Source organism: Chlorocebus sabaeus, chromosome 9, assembly GCF_047675955.1.
Source record: "Chlorocebus sabaeus isolate Y175 chromosome 9, mChlSab1.0.hap1, whole genome shotgun sequence".
NCBI classification, from domain to species: Eukaryota; Metazoa; Chordata; class Mammalia; order Primates; family Cercopithecidae; genus Chlorocebus; species Chlorocebus sabaeus.
This window is the reverse complement of record NC_132912.1, coordinates 107,010,334-107,030,178: the sequence shown is the minus strand read 5'-3', so window position 1 is coordinate 107,030,178 and position 19,845 is coordinate 107,010,334. Positions and strand designations below refer to the sequence as shown.

General features: G+C 40.2%; 1 protein-coding gene across 9 annotated transcripts in view; it reads left to right on the top strand.

The window, feature by feature from the left end:
* The window catches only part of CFAP43 (cilia and flagella associated protein 43), a 174,181-nt gene that overhangs the window by 82,395 nt on the left and 71,941 nt on the right, over positions 1 to 19,845 (top strand). For all 9 annotated transcript variants that reach the window (XR_012094047.1, XM_073019316.1, XM_038009539.2 and 6 more), the window contains 5 exons: positions 2,752 to 2,919; positions 11,264 to 11,414; positions 15,546 to 15,705; positions 17,349 to 17,416; positions 19,574 to 19,705. Coding sequence is in view for 8 of the 9 variants with exons in the window: in XM_038009539.2 (XP_037865467.1) it covers positions 2,752 to 2,919; positions 11,264 to 11,414; positions 15,546 to 15,705; positions 17,349 to 17,416; positions 19,574 to 19,705 (679 nt within the window). In the remaining variant the exon portion in view is untranslated. The remainder of the gene's footprint in view (positions 1 to 2,751; positions 2,920 to 11,263; positions 11,415 to 15,545; positions 15,706 to 17,348; positions 17,417 to 19,573; positions 19,706 to 19,845) is intronic.

Sequence of the window (19,845 nt, the reverse complement as noted above, 5' to 3'; positions counted from 1 at the left end):
GTGAGTGGCCATATGTGCCTGGCTAATATTCGGGGGTTCTGTTACTCACAGGGAGAAATGGAGAATAAATGTTGAGGGACACATGCCCTTGCCACAGATATCCAGGACTGGTGCTCAGGAGCTAGGGCTGGAGGTAAACATTTGGGAATAATTAAGTCAATGGATAGCCAAAGTGCTAAATGTAAGTAAGAACACCTCCAGAAGAGCCTAGGGTGGAACCTAGAGGAATATCAATGGAAGGGACCCACCTAGGAGACTCATAGGAGTAGCTATGAAAGGAGGAAGGACACTAGGCAGGGAGGGTTCCAGAATGTGCCTCAGCCTGGGTTCTACGGAAAGCAGAGGCTGGGGCAAGAACTCATGCACCCCATCTTTAGCAGGGTGTGTGATCCCAGGGCAGGAGAGCCAGTATGAGGGTGCATTACCTTGCTGGCCACCACTTGGTTCCAAGTGCAATTGGTTACTCTATCTTGAAGGTGGTCTTCTGAGAGGTTCTATGAACTGCTGTGAATCAGGACAGTCCTCAAGCAGTGACAGACTGTGAGTGGGGAAGGGGAGAGGAGGAGATGAGAATTTATCCTCCAACTCCTGTATCCCATCGATCAAAGCTTCACTGCACAGGGTGGTAACTCCTTCACATTTTCAGGTTTGTCGTGATTGTCCCCAGGAGCCCCAGTGAAGCCCCAGTGAAGCCTCTGGGCATGTGAAGTGGGTGTGAGGCGAGGCACAGGTGGGGTGTGCCTACATGAAGTTAGTCAAAGTGCACACAGAGTTGGACAGCCACTGAGTCAGCCAGGCAGAAGAGGTGGTCAAGGGCCCAGACACAATTGAGAGGATCTGTGGTGTCCCATAAGAGGTGTGTGACAGAGAGTCTGAGACTGATTCCAGAAGGTGGTTGTGGTGAACAGTGACCAGTTCTGCAGAGGTAAAGTTAGACAATGTCCAAGAAGTGCCTTTTGGATTTAGGATGAAGGCAGGTGTCTGTGGATATAGCTATGTCAATGGAATGGTGGTGACAGGATGCAGATATCCTGGGATGAGGAGAGTGTAGCTGAGGAAGCCATGGTGGTGACTTTAGAACAGCTTGCTCAAAAAGTTTGACTCCGAGGAGAGGGGAGAGACAGAGAAAGGTGAGACTGAGGGAAGGCTTCTTTTGAGAATGATATGGATGAGCACTCGTGTGTTGGCAGGAAGAAGTCAGGAGACAGGGAGAGTTGAAGATGCAGTTATCATGGATAAACCAATGTCCCTAAGAAGGCAAGACTGTGGGACCCAGAGCACAGGAGGTGAAATTGGCCTTAGGTAGGAGGAAGGACACACCTTCCATTGTAAGGGAAGAGGAGGCGGAGAGAACCATGCCAACCTGAATGGGTAGTTATACTTGAGAGCAAGAATTCTCAGCTGATGGCCTCTATTTTATTCATGAGAATCAAGGTCATTTACTGAGATTGAGAAGGGAGTAGAGGGGCTAGAGGTTTCAGGAGAGGGGAGAATATTTTAAATGCCCATTTTAGAGAATGAGAGAGAGAGAACTGGCCAGAGAAACATAGCAATATTGGAGAGCCTATTGAGGGTTTGGTGGGGGTGGCAACCACAAATTTATGGTGTCACTGCCATGTACAGTCCTGTAGTCTTTGTTCCCATGTCTCCAGTAGCCCAGGCTTTCAGTTTTCTTCATTCAGGGTTGACGGTCTTTGCCAGGTACCTGATGCAAAAAGTCAAAGGATCAAGGGAACCAGAGATTCCAGCAAGAGTGTGGTTGATGTGATGGGCAGGACATTTGCCATAGGAAATGAAGGACGAGGGCAGGAGGGAGTGAAAGACAAGCTAAGTTCAATAAATATTAGCTCCAGTTTCCTAATCACAACTCTGAATGGAGTTCTGGCCCCTCATTTAAGGGCATAGCTCACATTTAATTTTTTTCTTTTCTTTCATGTAGCAAGGGACTTTGTTCATAGTAGGAGTTCAGGATAGTCTCTTAAATGGGTAAATGAATAAATCCATTTTAAAATACACCACTTTATTCATTTATTTATTTTTGAGATGGAGTCTTGCTCTGTCGCCCAGGCTGGAGTGCAGTGGCATGATCTTGGTTCACTGCAACCTCCGCCTCCCAGGTTCAAGCAATGCTCCTGCCTCAGCCTTCCAAGTAGCTGGGACTACAAGCATGCACCACCACACCCAGCTAATTTTTGTATTTTTAGTAGAGACAGGGTTTCACCATATTGGCCAGGCTGGTCTCGAGCTCCTGACCTCGTGATCCACCCACTTTGGCCTCCCAAAATGCTGGAATTACAGGTGTGAGCCACCACACCTGGCACCACTTTAATTTTAAAAACTCAATAAATGATCAATTGGCATGAATGAGAACAGTACCCCGAGATCCACGTGGAGTACTCACATGTAATACTTAGAGATTCAGGCACTTACACTTGTTTTGTAGCAAATGTGATGATATATGTCATTTTCTAGGTTTGGCTGAGTTAAATTGCAAAATTATTAAAGAGGATAAAATAGCCTTGGTTTAGCATATGACAGTATAATATTTTTAAAATATACAGTTATTTGCTTTCTTAGGGTACAATACAATGATAAGCATAATTATTTATAAATTTGACATTGAGGTCATCGATTATATCAATCATATCATAAATTATATCCCAATTTATATAAATTTAAAAAATAGATAAATGTTCTAAATACATTAAATTCAAATTAATTTTTTTTCATCAAATGCTATTTTTCTCTAAGGAACTGGGAATCGAATATCATTTTGTGCAAGAAATCACAGCCTGGAATGGATGTGAACCAAATGTCTTTTAACCCCATGAACTGGCGCCAGCTGTGCTTATCAAGTCCAAGTGCAGTGAGCGTGTGGACCATTGAAAGAAGTAACCAGGAGCATCATTTCAGAGCAAGGTAGGAGGCTTTGTTACAACAGTAGCAACACGATGGTCCTTGTTTGCATTCATGTAATGTGATTGGGTCAATTTGATGAATTAAGTGGCTTTATACATACATATATATGCATACACACACACACACGTATAAACATTCAGCTTATCTTGTTATAACATCTTTCTACATGTGTGATTACCTTGGAGTGGTTGTTTGCGTTTCAAAAGAATTCTCTATGACTTGTTTACCAATGAATTTATTTAAAATATTAAGTTCTCTGAGAGCTTTTTCCAACATGATCTAATTTTCTAAAATTTGATTTGTCCTTACTATTTTAAAACATGCCTGTTGTATAAAAAGGAGAGTTAAGACTTTTTGCTATTATTTGGATGCCCTACTGGAATTTCAAAAATAAGAAATGGTTAGATATAGAAAGTATGCAGATTGGCCGAGTGTGGTGGCTCACGCCTGTAATCCCAGCACTTTGGGAGGCCAAGGCAGGCAGATCACGAGGTCAGGAGATCGAGACCATCCTGGCTAATACGGTGAAACCCTGTCTCTACTAAAAATACAAAAAAATTAGCTGGGCATGGTGGCAGCCGGCTGTAGTCCCAGCTACTCGGGAGCCTGAGGCAGGAGAATCACTTGAATCCAAGAGGCTGTGGTTTCTATGAGCCAAGATTGCACCACTGCACACCAGCCTGGGGACAGAGGAAGATTCCGTCTCAAAAAAAAGAAAGAAAGTATGCAGATTATACATTCAGCCACATTATCCACAAGCAAAAGGTTAGTTGTGTATAGTGGAGCCATGGGAGCTACCTGTTTAAATAGAACTGGGTCAAAGAGAAATTCTGTGACAAGTGCCCTGGTGATAATGGGTGCTTTTGTTGAGAAAGAGCTCGGAGACTCAAGGTGCTACTGAGCTGATCATTTCCAGTGTACTTCATGAAGTCACAGTTGGAGAGATGTTGGATCTCTTGATTTTAAGAGATCTCAAAGTGTTCCCTTGAAATTGCAATTTTTGATAAATCGCCTTAAGAGAATCTAAAGCTAGTGAATAAAGCTTTCGAAATGGAGAGCCTTAAGAGAAGCACTTCTTTCTGCTCAGTGCTCTTTATGTCTCAACTTCTTTTTCACAATAACCCATTGAATAGCCAAATCTGTCTCTAGTGAGAGTTGACAACACTGCACCTTTTAGTAAAAGTGGGTGGTATCTCCAGCAGATCCTTGTGAGGGCAGACAAGTAATTTATCACACCCTTCTCTCCCTTTGCCTCCCTCAAACGTTCTACTCAACTTCTGAATACTGAGTTGTGACTTTTCTATAAGCAAATAAAATGGGAGATAAAATGAGTGGATTGTCCTAGTTCACAAAGCAAGCAGAATTCAAACACACTTCAGCCTTACATTTGAGTAGTAGATGCTGTTTTTATGTGATTGTTTTTCTTTTTTATTTTATTTATTTTTTATTATACTTTAAGTTCTAGGGTACATGTACACAACATGCAGGTTTGTTACATATGTATACATGTTCCATGTTGGTGTGCTGCACCCATTAACTCATCATTTACATTAGGTATATCTCCAAATGCTATCCCTCACCCCTGCCCCCTTCCCCCACCCCCCTCCCCCCACCCCACAACAGGCCCCGGTGTGTGATGTACCCCTTCCTGTGCCCAAGTGTTCTCATTGTTCAATTCCCACCTATGAATGAGAACATGCAGTGTTTGGTTTTTTGTTCTTGCGACAGTTTGCTGAGAATGATGCTTTCCAGCTGCATCCATGTCCCTACAAAGGACACGAACTCATCCTTTTTTATGGCTGCATAGTATTCCATGGTGTATATGTGCCACATTTTCTTAATCCAGTCTGTCAGTGATGGACATTTGGGTTGGTTCCAAGTCTTTGCTATTGTGAATAGTGCCGCAATAAACATATGTGTGCATGTGTCTTTATAGCAGCATGATTTATAATCCTTTGGGTATATACCCAGTAATGGGATGGCTGGTTCAAATGGTATTTCTAGTTCTAGATCTTTGAGGAATCACCACACTGTCTTCCACAATGGTTGAATTAGTTTACAATCCCACCAACAATGTAAAACTGTTCCTATTTCTCCACAACCTCTCCAGCACCTGTTGTTTCGTGACTTTTTAATGATCGCCATTCTAACTGGTGTGAGATGGTATCTCATCGTGGTTTTGATTTGCATTTCCCTGATGGCTAGTGATGATGAGCATTTTTTCATGTGTCTGTTGGCTGCATAAATGTCTTCTTTTGAGAAGTGTCTGTTCATATCCTTCGCACACTTTTTGATGGATTGTTTGTTTTTTTTCTTGTAAATTTGTTTGAGTTCTTCGTATGTTCTGGATATTAGCCCTTTGTCAGATGAGCAGATTGCAAAAATTTTCTTCCATTCTGTAGGTTGCCTGTTCACTCTGATGGTAGTTGTTTTTTTTTGTTTTGTTTTGTTTTGTTTTTTTGTTTGTTTGTTTTTTGCTGCGCAGAAGCTCTTTAGTATAATTGGCTCTCATTTGTCAATTTTGGCTTTTGTTGCCGTTGCTTTTGGTGTTTTAGATATGAAGTCCTTGCCCATGCCTATGTCCTGAATGGTATTGCCTAGGGTTTCTTTTAGGGTTTTTATGGTTTTAGGCCTAACATTTAAGTCTCTAATCCATCTTGAATTAATTTTTGTATAAGGTGTAAGGAAGGGATCCAGTTTCAGCTTTCTACATATGGCTAGCCAGTTTTCCCAGCACCATTTATTAAATAGGGAATCCTTTCCCCATTTCTTGTTTTTGTCAGGTTTGTCAAAGATCAGATGGTTGTAGATGTGTGGTATTATTTCTGAGGGCTCTGTTCTGTTCCATTGGTCTATATCTCTGTTTTGGTACTAGTACCATACTGTTTTGGTACTAGTACCATGCTGTTTTGGTTACTGTAGCCTTGTAGTATAGTTTGAAGTCAGGTAGCGTGATGCCTCCAGCTTTGTTCTTTTGGCTTAGGATTGTCCTGGCAATGCGGGCTCTTTTTTGGTTCCATATGAACTTTAAAGTAGTTTTTTCCAATTCTGTGAAGAAAGTCATTGGTAGCTTAATAGGGATGGCATTGAATCTATAAATTACCTTTTCACAATATTGATTTTCACAATATTGATTCTTCCTATCCATGAGCATGGAATGTTCTTCCATTTGTTTGTGTCCTCTTTTATTTCATTGAGCAGTGGTTTGTAGTTCTCCTTGAAGAGGTCCTTCACATCCCTTGTAAGTTGGATTCCTAGGTATTTTATTCTATTTGAAGCAATTGTGAATGGGAGTTCACTCATGATTTGGCTCTCTGTTTGTCTATTATTGGTGTATAAGAATGCTTGTGATTTTTGTACATTGATTTTGTATCCTGAGACTTTGCTGAAGTTGCTTATCTGCTGAAGGAGATTTTGGGCTGAGAGGATGGGGTTTTCTAAATATACAATCATGTCATCTGCAAACAGGGACAATTTGACTTCCTCTTTTCCTAATTGAATACCCTTTATTTCCTTCTCCTGCCTGATTGCCCTGGCCAGAACTTCCAACACTATGTTGAGTAGGAGTGGTGAGAGAGGGCATCCCTGTCTTGTGCCAGTTTTCGAAGGGAATGCTTCCAGTTTTTGCCCATTCAGTATGATATTGGCTGTGGGTTTGTCATAAATAGTTCTTATTATTTTGAGATACATTCCATCAATACTGATTTTATTGAGAGTTTTTAGCATGAAGGGCTGTTGAATTTTGTCAAAGGCCTTTTCTGTATCTATTGAGATAATCATGTGGTTTTTGTCTTTGGTTCTGTTTATATCCTGGATTATGCTTATTGATTTGCGTATGTTGAACCAGCCTTGCATCCCAGAGATGAAGCCCACTTGATCATGGTGGATAAGCTTTTTGATGTGCTGCTGGATTCAGTTTGCCAGTATTTTATTGAGGATTTTTGCATCGATGTTCATCAGGGGTATTGGTCTAAAATTCTCTTTTTTTGTTGTGTCTCTGCCAGGCTTTGGTATCAGGATGATGTTGGCCCCATAAAATGAGTTAGGGAGGATTCCCTCTTTTTCTATTGATTGGAATAGTTTCAGAAGGAATGGTACCGGCTCCTCCTCGTACCTCTGGTAGAATTTGGCTGTGAATCCGTCTGGTCCTGGACTTTTTTTGGTTGATAGGCTATTAATTATTGCCTCAATTTCGGAGCCTGTTATTGGTCTATTCAGGAATTCAACTTCTCCCTGGTTTAGTCTTGGGAGAGTGTATGTGTCCAGGAATTTATCCATTTCTTCTAGGTTTTCTAGTTTATTTGCATAGAGGTGTTTATAGTATTCTCTGATGGTAGTTTGTATTTCTGTGGAGTCTGTGGTGATATCCCCTTTATCATTTTTTATTGCATCTATTTGATTCATCTCTCTTTTCTTCTTTATTAGTCTTGGTAATGGTCTATCAATTTTGTTGATCTTTCCAAAAAAACAGCTTCTGGATTCACTGATTTTTTAAAGGTTTTTTTGTGTCTTTTTGTGTCTCTATCTCCTTAAGTTCTGCTCTGATCTTAGTTATTTCTTGCCTTCTGTTAGCTTTTGTATTTGTTTGCTCTTGCTTTTCTAGTTCTTTTAATTGTGAAGGTGTCTTTTAATTGTTAGGGTGTCAATTTTAGATCTTTCCTGCTTTCTCTTTTGGGCATTTAGTGCTATAAATTTCCCTCTACACACTGCTTTAAATGTGTCCCAGAGATTCTGGTATGTTGTATCTTTGTTCTCATTGGTTTCAAAGAACATCTTTATTTCTGCCTTCATTTCATTATGTACCCAGTAGTCATTCAGGAGCAGGTTGTTCAGTTTCCATGTAGTTGAGTGGTTTTGACTGAGTTTCTTAATCCTGAGTTCTAGTTTGATTGCACTGTGGTCTGAGAGACAGTTTGTTATAATTTCTGTTCTTTTACATTTGCTGAGGAACACTTTACTTCCAAGTATATGGTCAATTTTGGAATAAGTGCAATGTGGTGCTGAGAAGAATGTATATTCTGTTGATTTGGGGTGGAGAGTTCTATAGATGTCTATTAGGTCCGCTTGGTGCAGAGCTGAGTTCAATTCCTGGATATCCTTGTTAACTTTGTGTCTCGTTGATCTGTTTAATGTTGACAGTGGGATGTTAAAGTCTCCCATTATTATTGTGTGGGAGTCTAAGTCTCTTCGTAAGTCTCTAAGGACTTGCTTTATGAATCTGGGTGCTCCTGTATTGGGTGCATATATATTTAGGATAGTTAGCTCTTCTTGTTGAATTGATCCCTTTACCGTTTTGTAATGTCCTCCTTTCTCTCTTTTGATCTTTGTTGGTTTAAAGTCTGTTTTATCAGAGACTAGGATTGCAACCCCTGCATTTTTTTGTTTTCCATTTGCTTGGTAGATCTTCCTCCATCCCTTTATTTTGAGCCTATGTGTCTCTGCACATGAGATGGGTCTTCTGAATACAGCACACTGATGAGTCTTGACTCTTTATCCAGTTTGCCGGTCTATGTCTTTTAATTGAAGCATTTAGCCCATTTACATTTAAGGTTAATATCGTTATGTGTGAATTTGATCCTGTTATTATGATGTTAGCTGGTTATTTTGCTCATTAGTTGATGTGGTTTCTTCCTAGCATCGATGGTCTTTACATTTTGGCATGTTTTTACATTGGCTGGTACTGGTTGTTCCTTTCCATGTTTAGTGCTTCCTTCAGGAGCTCTTGTAGGGCAGGCTTGATGGTGACAAAATCTCTCAGCATTTGCTTATCTGCAAAGGATTTTATTTCTCCTTCACTTATGAAACTTAGTTTGGCTGGATATGAAATTCTGGGTTGAAAATTATTTTCTTTAAGAATGTTGAATATTGGCCCCCACTCTCTTCTGGCTTATAGAGTTTCTGCCGAGACATCCACTGTTAGTCTGATGGGCTTCCCTTTGTGGGTAACCTGACCTTTCTCTCTGGCTGCCCTTAACATTTTTTCCTTCATTTCAACTTTGGTGAATCTGACAATTATGTGTCTTGGAGTTGCTCTTCTCGAGGAGTATCTTTGTGGTGTTCTCTGTATTTCCTGAATTTGAATTTTGGCCTGCCTTGCTAGGTTGGGGAAGTTCTCCTGGATAATATCCTGCAGAGTGTTTTCCAACTTGGTTCCATTCTCCCCGTCACTTTCAGGTATGCCAATCAGATGTAGATTTGGTCTTTTCACACAGTCCCATATTTCTTGGAGGCTTTGTTCGTTTCTTTTTACTCTTTTTTCTCTAAACTTCTCTTCTCGCGTCATTTCATTCATTTGATCTTCAATCACTGACACCCTTTCTTCCAGTTGATCGAATCGGTTACTGAAGCTTGTACATTTGTCACGTAGTTCTCGTGCCATGGTTTTCAGCTTTGTCAGGTCATTTAAGGACTTCTCTACATTGGTTATTCTAGTTAGCCATTTGTTCAATCTTTTCTCAAGGTTTTTAGCTTCTTTGCAATGGATTCAAACTTCCTTCTTTAGCTCAGAGAAGTTTGATCATCTGAAGCCTTCTTCTCTCAACTCATCAAAGTCATTCTCCATCCAGCTTTGTTCCATTGCTGGTGAGGAGCTGAGTTCCTTTGGAGGGGGAGAGGTGCTCTGATTTTTCCCCATCTTTGTGGTTTTATCTACCTTTGGTCTTTGATGATGGTGACATACAGATGGGGTTTTGGTGTGGATGTCCTTCCTGCTTGTTAGTTTTCCTTCTAAGAGTCAGGACCCTCAGCTGCAGGTCTGTTGGAGTTTGCTGGAGTCCACTCCAGACCCTGTTTGCCTGGGTATCAGCAGTGGAGTCTGCAGAAGAGTGAATATTCCTGAACAACAAATGTTGCTGCCTGAATGTTCCTCTGGAAGCTTCGTCTCAGAGGGTTGCCCAGCCATGTGAGGTGTCAGTCTGCTCCTACTAGGGGGTGCCTCCCAGTTAGGCTACTCGGGGGTCAGGGACCCACTTGAGCTGGCAGTCTGTTCGTTCTCAGATTTCAAACTCCATGCTGGGAGAACCACTACTCTCTTCAAAGCTGTCAGACAGGGACATTTAAATCTGCAGAGGTTTCTGCTGCCTTCTGTTTGGCTATGCCCTGTCCCCAGAGGTGGAGTCTACAGAAGCAGGCAGGCCTCCTTGAGCTGTGGTGGGCTCATCCCAGTTCGAGCTTCCCAGCTGCTTTGTTTACCTACTCAAGCCTCAGCAATGGCTGGTGCCCCTCCCCCAGCCTTGCTGCTGCTTTGCAGTAGATCTCAGACTGCTGTGCTAGCAATGAGGGAGGCTCTATGGGCATGTGACCCTCTGAGCCAGGTGTGGAATATAATCTCCTGGTGTGCTGTTTGCTAAGACCCTTGGAAAAGCGCAGTTTTAGGGTGGGAGTGACCCGATTTTCCAGGTGCTGTGTGTCACGGTTTCCCTTGGCTAGGAAAGGGAATTCCCTTATCCCTTGTGCTTCCCAGGTGAGGCGACGCCTCGCCCTGCTTCAGCTCTTGCTCGGTGGGCTGCACCCACTGTCTGACACGCCCCAATGAGATGAACCCGGTACCTCAGTTGGAAATGCAGAAATCACCCGTCTTCTGTGTTGCTCACGCCGGGAGCTGTAGCCTGGAGCTGTTCCTATTCAGCCATCTTGGAACCGCCCTAAATTGTTTTTCAAAATTGTTTATCATTCATAAAATCTAGGCAAGGAAGTTTTTAATTTAATGCATGAAACCACCAATTCTCCAAATTAACCTTTATAACCATATTATAAATTAGAAGTAGGTATATGATAAATTTGAAAATAAACTCAGTATGAGATTATAAAAGTAGCTGAATACAGCCTGAATATGTGTTTAAATATATATTTATTTTGGCCTACAGTGTTTTTCATTTGAATTAGTTGCCAACATTTAAAGTTTGAGAGATTTCTCATAAATATCCAGGTTATAGTATTCTCTTGAAATTTTGGAATCAAAATTCTCACATGTCAACAACCCTCTTGGCTTGAACTGAGTGGTACCTGCCACCTTGAGGAGGGACAAATATTTTCCCACTTTCCACCATCCTCAACAGTCACATATCACCTGCCTGACCCCCATCCAGTATTCAAATTTACAACTCCTGCTTTAGATATTAGCTTTCAAAAATGTTTATAATCCCTCAGTACTTAGTTTAAAACTGTATAACTTGTCTTTTTACAACCTGTTACATATTTTTAAATCTATCATTTGGCTTTTATCTTCTTACTTGATTTTTATAAGTTATAATACCTCCCCACTTCACTTACATTGATATGCAGTGGTTGCATCAAAAAGAAGTTTCTGTTCATCTGATTGTTCTGATGCCTCTTTTGTCTACAGGTCAGTAAAATTACCTCTAGAAGATGGGTCATTTTTTAATGAAACAGATGTCATTTTCCCCCAGTCGTTGCCGAAAGATCTCATATATGGACCCGTGCTGCCACTGTCAGCTATCGCTGGGCTAGTAGGCGAAGAGGCAGAGACTTTCCGGGTAAGTACCTGGCACCTCTTCCTGTTTGCCTAATGGGTTGAGGTCTAGGAAGCCTGATCTCATTTGATTGTCATAACCATCCCATGAAAAATGCAGGATACAGAGGATCATCTTGGTTTTTAATATAGATGAGCCACAGAGACTGTGAGAGATGAAGACTCTGGAGTTCTGAGTTTGGATGACTGGGATGATGGTGGCTGCTAACAGAAACAGGGGGCCCAGGTGTGATTTCCATTTTGGGCATACTCAATTTGCGGTGCAGGGAAGACACCCAGGTGGAGATGCTGGGTGGAAGTTGGCAAAGTGGACCTAGTGTTAGGGAGGAGAAGTGGGACTGTCAGTGTCATTCTCACAGATAGGACGGTGGGAGCACTGAGCGGATGTGATGAGCAAAGAGAGAAAGGGTGCAAGGGAAGAGAAGAGACCCAGAGCCAGCTGACTGTTGAACTCAGGGGCGAAAGAGAATTCTAAGAAGGCGCAGTCACAGAAGTGGGAGCGAACCTGGGAGGGACGAACAAGGCCATAGGAAACAGCAGAAGAAAGCATCAAAAGGGAGAGTTTGCCACATATTACACACCCATTCATTCATTCAACAGAGATTTATCGAGTTTCTTCTGTGTAGCGACACTGTTTTAGGCAATGGGATTCTCATGGTGGCCAAGCAGGCGCCATGTAATTCTCATGAAGCTTACATTCTTGTCAGGAAGACAGAACAACAACAACAAAAGTAAAGAGTATTGTTCTTTTGTAATAATTATCACATTTTGCAATGATATATTAAATCATTACAAAATGTGATAATTATCGCAACAGAATAAATGGAGACAGGGCAGCAAGGAAGGGATGGGCTGGTTAAGGAAGGCCTCTGGGGAGATGACACTTAAGCTGAGATTTGAAGGACAAGGAGGCATTACTCATGTTACAAGCAGCATAAAGAATGTTTCCTGTGGAGGGACCTGCATGTGAAAGACTCTAAGGGAAAAAGAGAAATTGGTATGTGTGAGGAACTGAGAAAAGATGCATATGGCTGGAGCATGATAAATGAAGGGGAAGTGAGGTGTGGGGTGCTGTTCAAGAGAGAGGCAGGGAGCAGAGGGCAGCACCTGCAAGACCTTTGGGATGACGGGAGGAGCTCCACTTTTTTAGCCCTTTTGAACCTACTATGCTTACCCTTGTGTTAAATCCTCAGCAGAGGATAGAGGAGGTGGAGGTTCCTGAATGTTTTTGACTACTGCATGGAATTAAGCTATGACTATTAAAAATAATTCAGTGTGGGCCAGGCACGGTGGCTCATGCGTGTAATCCCAGCACTTTGGGAGGCCAAGGCGTGCGGATCACCTGAGGTCAGGGGTTCAAGACCAGCCTGGCCAACATGATGAAATCCCCATCTCTACAAAAATACAAAAATTAGCTGGGCATGATGGCAGATGCCTGTAATCCCAGCTACTTGGGAGGCTGAGGTAGGAGAATCACTTGAACCCGGGAGGCGGAGGTTGCAGTGAGCTGAGATCACACCAGCCTAGGTGACAGAGCAAGACTCCATCTCAAAAATAAAATAAAATAAAATAAAATAAAATAAAATAAAATAAAATAAAATAAAAATAATTCAGTATGAGGATTAGTTCATTAAAAAATCTCTGTGGCAAGCAAGAGAAAGGGTTGCATGCCCTTAATATTTCCTTTAATGAATCACAATGATTCACCTTTTTAAATTATGGAAAGAGATTATAGTCAATCTCCTGCATTCATGGTTTCCACTTCTGTGTATTCAACCCACTGCAGATCAAAAATATTCAGAAAAAAGTGGTATGGTTGCATCTATACTGAATATATACACACTTTTATTTTTTCTCATTATTGCCTAAACAATACACTATAACAACTATTTTTAAAACATTTATATTGTATTAGGTATTATAAGTAACCTAGAGATGTCTTAAAAGTATATGGGAGAAAAAATAAAATAAAAACATTGAAAATAAAGAAAAAATATGCAGGGGATATATGTAGGTTATATGGAAATACTATGTCATTTTATATAAGGAACTTGAGCATCCACAGATTCTGGTATCGCTAGAGGGTCCTGGAACCCATCCCCTGTGGATACTGTAGTTCCTTTTATAGCACAGGTCTCAACCTTGGAGATATAACTGCATTCAGCCACAGTGGGGCAGCAAAGTAAGAACAAAGAGATCAGCCATCAAGGTTTGTAGCTCCAATTTTTCTGTGTTTAGTATTTGGTGCTCAGAGCCCCTAAATGTCTACTATCTCAAATTGGGTTTTTCTGGGCAGAAAATATGTGTAGGAGCCCTTATATTTCACATTTTGTACAAACATAATGAACTCTGCATAAAACATTTAAAATTCAGGCAATTGTCCTTGTCATTTGAGAAATGCTATGAAATGCCTTCTTTAAATACTCAGATATGGAGTTACTATTTTTAAATGCTCATAATAGACATCTTTATTTTAAAACCTTTTTTATTTGTATAAATTTAAGGGGTACACATGCAGTTTTGCTATGTGGATATATTGTCTGGGCAGACATCTTTATTTCCTAGGACTTGTGTACTCAGTATATTTTAAATTTTTCTGAAAGCAGAAATGTAATATTATAGTTTGACATCTGTAAATCATTCAGGGATTATTAATAAAGCCATATATTTTGTATTTAAGTTAGACATTTTCCCAGCAGTTTACTTTTTCATTTTGTAGCATAATAAAGTGAGGGAAATGTTTAAAACATTAATTAATGTCTGTACAATGAGTGAAAGCATAACCAAAAATAGATCTCAAATGTCTTGATTCTATTCCCTCCTTCAATGTCATTTTTTGTGATCTGGGTACCAATGGCAAGGGAATCAATAATGATTTGATTATAAGGTCTTAAAAATGGATGAGTTGTGGACTTTTAAAAAATTACAAACATTAAATAATCCCATTATCTATTCATAGGTAATGCCAGAAGGATACATTACAGGCCTTTAAATAGCCCTGAGTCACATTACACAACTTATTTAGGGTATTAGAAATGTATCCAATTTTAAGTCGTAGCATAGGGGAAATCAAAGGCAGATGTTATCTGGCAGAAATTGGATCCAAGATCATGAACTTAATCTCAAGTGTCTAATTTCTTTTTTCCATCTACCTTTTTAATTTTTTCAAACAGATGTTCCTAAATAGGAATCTCTTTTAGAAACTCAAATATTTTGAAACATATATGGATTTTTACATTTTCTAAAGCACAATTAAATTGGACTGCAATTTTTCATGTTTTGTCATCATGTGATCAAAATTTTTTCTGATTCTAGAGGACTGAAAAAGGAGATGGTATTATCAACAAACATTTCTAAACACTACTGGTACCTTTTATTTTTAAATATCTCAGAATTATAAGCTGTTTCTGCTTACATAATCCATATACTCACATTCGTTTTTAAATATCATCAAATATATTTATTGATTAAAAAGTAATAGGAAGACAAGCCCAGGTTTGTCTTAAAGAAAAAAAAGCCACATACAATACTAGTTTAACATACCAAGGCCAGAAAATTTCAAATTTTAATCTTCACATTTTGTTTTATACGCACAGATTCATTGGTATTGTGCAAATGAGAGACATGGTGTTTTTTTGTTGTTGTTTTGTTTAATATTTTGATCCTATTTTCATTCCAGATAAGTCTGTCTTTTTGTGATTTATATTCTAAGGTTAGATGTCATGAAAAAAAACTCAGGAAATTTTTCAATAATGGTGATAACAGTGAATAACTCTTTTCCTTGTGAGTCAAATCTCAATCAGACACCACAGAAGTGTCATCATTCAGCTGCAGTTTAATTTTTTGGAGTGGGAAAGGTGATTTTCCTTTTTCTTGATCCACTGGGTGATCAGATTGTTACCCAACTATTTATTTTCTAACTATCTAAGGCTATGAGGGCATGAAATATACAAACAATAAATTAAAGTCAATCTGTCCTTTAAAAAAAATTATTATAATGAATGCTCAATGTTCCTATGTTTTCTGTGTCTGTGGGGTTAGGGATGGTTCCTTTCTGTCAGTTGTTCTGGTGGGCATTTCTTAGGCTCTTAGCCATGATGTTTTCTAAACACACGGTTTTATTCTCTCCCTGAAGCCTAAAGATGATCTATATCCTTTGCTTCACCCGACTATGCATTGCTGGACTCCAACAAGTGACTTGTACATTGGCTGTGAAGAGGGTCATCTTTTAATGATTAATGGAGACACCTTGAAAGTGACTGTGCTTAATAAGATAGAAGAGGAATCACCACTGGGTGAGAAACTGTCCTGCTTCATATTCCCGTATAGCCATGGTTGTTGTTTTTGTTGGTTTTCCCTATATTTCTCTTGCCTGGAGACATCTTTGATTCCTCCTTCTTCTTAATCCTCTGGCTGTTACTATGCTCTTGGCATTCTACCATCACTTTGTATGCATATTTCATGTAATCCTCAGAACAACATTATAAGGGGAGACACATTAATCTCCATGATACAGAAGAGATATGTTAGGAAACATGGCCCAGTCCACATAAACTGTGGAGCTGACACCTGAACTCAGGCAATAAGACCTCAGAGTCCCAGTTCTTGGCTACTGTGCTGTATCTGTTTCTATACATATGCCCATTCTGCTTAGTCTGCTAATCATACACTTTCCTGCCCCCATCCCAACCCTTTTCTCCAGGCTGATCATCTCCTAAGTCCAAAAGCCATCTTGAAAATTACCTTTTTATTGCTCAGTTAGAAGTGTTGTTTTTTTGTGTGTTTTTTTAGACAGAGTCTCATTCTGTCACCCAGGCTAGGGTGCAGTGGCGCAATCTTGGCTCACTGCAACCTCTGCCTCCCAGGTTCAAGCCATCTCATGCTTCAGCCTCCCAAGTACCTGGAATTATAGGCACACACTACCACTACCACGCCTGGCTAATTTTTGTATTTTTAGTAGAGGTAGGGTTTCGTCATGTTGGCCAGGCTGATCTTGAGCTCCTGACCTCAAGTGATCTGCCTGCTTTGGCCTCCCAAAGTGCTGGGATTACAGGCAGGAGCCACCACACCCTGTCATATTGTTCAGCTAGAATTTGAAAGAGAACCTGATCTATTCTGCCTTAGATGTAGTATCTATTCCTGACCCCATCAGCTGTGGCCATGGTTGGGCCTGGGTCACAGAAGCCACTGTCTACTCATTGAGCGGTAGACGTAGACCCTGTGAGGAGGGGGCCTTGCCAGGGCAAGCTCCTCAAACCTGTCCAAAGCATTCTCTATTCCCATTGCTCTTACTATTTCACACCTTGATTTCTGTAACAACCTTAGGATGGACTTCACTGACCTTAATATACATCTGACCCAAACCAGGCAGCTTATCTCTGTCAAATTGCCTTTTTGAAGGCCACTTTTAACACCCAGCTCAAGAACTGCTCTGCCTTGATTTCACGCTCTCCCTAATCTGATCCTACCTACTCCATTGGTATTATTTCCAACTATGCCCTAGTATGAGTTTTCTGAGCCAGTCATTTATTCTCACCATTTCACAGACATGCCTCTAGCCCAGTCCCTTGGCACTTATTGTCTCTGAATCTGCCAGTTTCCAGCTCCAATACCACCCCTTCCAGCAAGTTTTCCCCATTGCAGTGTCCCTCGTCTGCCTTTTTTCCTTTTCTCTGACTCACTTTCCCTGTAAAACTGAGGCCATGAGGTTTGACTTCCCTCCCTACTCCCTTTCTCTCTTCCCTTTACTCCTACTGTACCCTCCAGCCTTGCTCCTCTCTCTAATCTAGCATCTATGTTAGTTACATAGATCTGATGATAGAGAATTCAAAAACAACTTATATGATTTACATCAGTAAAAGCAGCTTTTATTATTCATTGTTACGTTGTACTTTTAATTATGTGTCACCTGCTTTACCGTGTTTTTCTTTTCCAAAAGACAGAAGAACTTTTATCAGTCCAGTAACCTTGGTGTATCAGAAGGAGGGCGTGCTGGCTTCTGGAATTGTAATGTATTTTTTTTCTCAAAATTAATTGGTTTAAAGAAAATTCACAATTCCAATGTGTTGCCATTTACTATTATAAGCCATGTTTTAGGATATCAGATCTGTCACATTATTAATTAAAATAGTTTCCTCTTTGGGTACTATTAAAAAAGATTTATTTTGAATAACTTCAAATCTATACAAAATAGAGGGAACAATATAATGAACTATGATATGTTATTGCAAACAAACACAAATAGAATTTAAAAATCCATTGCCCTTCTGCAATGAAAAACTACCTAATATCTGTTACCCAATTCCATGTTCATTTCTACACTTAATGTATTAGGTTATCAGACACGAATTTGGAACCCTTTGTCTAAGCTGCAGCTTGGACTCCGGTGAATGCCCATTTAGCTTACATGTATCATAATGTTATTGTTGATATTTAAATCAGTATTAATAGCCTCCATTTCCTTGGTGCTTACTTTGTGCCAGGCACCAAACTAAGTACTTTACTTGTATTATCTTATAGGTCCTTACAACAACCTTATCAAATAGAATCTATTGACATCCTCCTTTAACAGACAAAGAATCTAATCTTACAGAGTTCACCAGCAAGTAATTGGAAGAGTTAGGGCTTGAACATAGGTGTGTTAAACTCCAAAATCTTTGCTGTCATTTATTAGAACTCAGTCTCAGTAAGTAATAAAAGGTGTCAGACCATGTTTTTCTTTTTCTGTTTCTTTTCTTTTCTTTTTTTTTTTTGTTTGAGACAGAGTCTCACACTGTCTCTCTGGCTGGAGTGCAGTGGCGCAATCTCTGCTTACTGCAAGCTCCACCTCCCGGGTTCCCGCCATTCTCCTGCCTCAGCCTTCAGAGTAGCTGGGACTACAGGCGCCTGCCACCACGCCCAGCTAATTTTTGTATTTTTAGTGGAGACGGGGTTTCACCGTGTTAGCCAGGATGGTCTCGATCTCCTGACCTCGTGATCCGCCCCCTTCGGCCTCCCAAAGTGCTGGGATTACAGGCTTGAGCCACTGTGCCCGGCCCAGACCATGTTTTTCCATGCCATTATAATCAATGTAAACAATGCTAAAGTGTGGAACTGACCTATACTAAAATCCAGGTCTAGTTGTAACTATCCCAGATGTTAGCATAGTCCGTTTCACTGACACAGATGATATCTGCAGGACTTTGAGGGTAGCTAGGCAGTGACATCAGGGTGAGAGACATTCTACCCTCAGGAAGCCATCTGGAGCACATATACCTACACTTAGCTCCCCCAACCTTGTAGTGGACTATCCCCTCCTCCTCCATTTAGTCTGCATTTGTGGGCGTTTATGACTCTTGTCCTCTTCAAGACCACCCTTGATGTTTGTTTAACCCCCTTTAAGGGAATGATTATAGCATTTGCTCTGGTGAGTGATGGAGAATAAAGATGAGCTCAAAAAAAGCACCTTGCCTGCTTTCTTTTCCAGGGCCCAGGCATTTGAACCCAGCCACCTGAAGTCCCCGCTCTTAGTTATGAGATGTCTAATCTAGAAAATGATAAATAAATTTCCTCCAAGTGTTTTCACTATTGTAAAAATAACTCAAATTTCTCTTGAGAATAATAAAGTTAACCTAAATCTATTCAAAACCAACCAATCAACTAGCCCATTTATACTGGATCCTTGCTATGTTCTACTACTGTGTGAGGAAGAGAAAAAGAGGATCCGAAGGGAATAAAAGGCACACTCCCTACCCTTGGGTCATTTAGGGAGATAAGAAATGCACATAATAATGATGAAAGAGCATACAGGAGGGCTAGTGTCCTTTCAAGCAAAGAAACTGCTATATACAAGCCACACAAACTCTACTTCATTTTTCCTACTGCCTGTGTAGTGAAGAATGTAGTAAGAAGAGGGATACTATAGAAACTCAAAAAAAGGAGACATCAGTAAAGTTTTAGGTAACTGAAAAATGTATCACAAAAGAGATCAAACTGAAGCTTGACCAGGGAACATAGTTAAAAGTCGTCTAAATAAAGATGAGAGGACAGTGCATCTATGCAAACATAGATGATGACTCCAAATAAACAGTAGAAGTAATCAATAAGCCTTAACTTGTCTGATGAGTCAAGTATACTATGCATTGACTAAGACTGATTTTCTACATTTATCTCACTCATCTCTAGGATGGCTTTGTGTATTCTTTTGTTATTAAAGATGGAAGTTACATGATCAAGGATTTTCTTGAGATTGAAAGACCTGTAGAACATATGACATTTTCTCCCAATTATACAATGTTGCTGATTCAAACAGACAAGGTATGTTGGATGGTAATTTCTTGATATGTGATTTTCAGATGATATTATTATCGTCATTACATGACAGGAATGAGGAGCAGCGTGTGCTGCACAGTGGTACTCCATTAGTCAAGACTCTAGGTTGTAAATGAAAAACTACC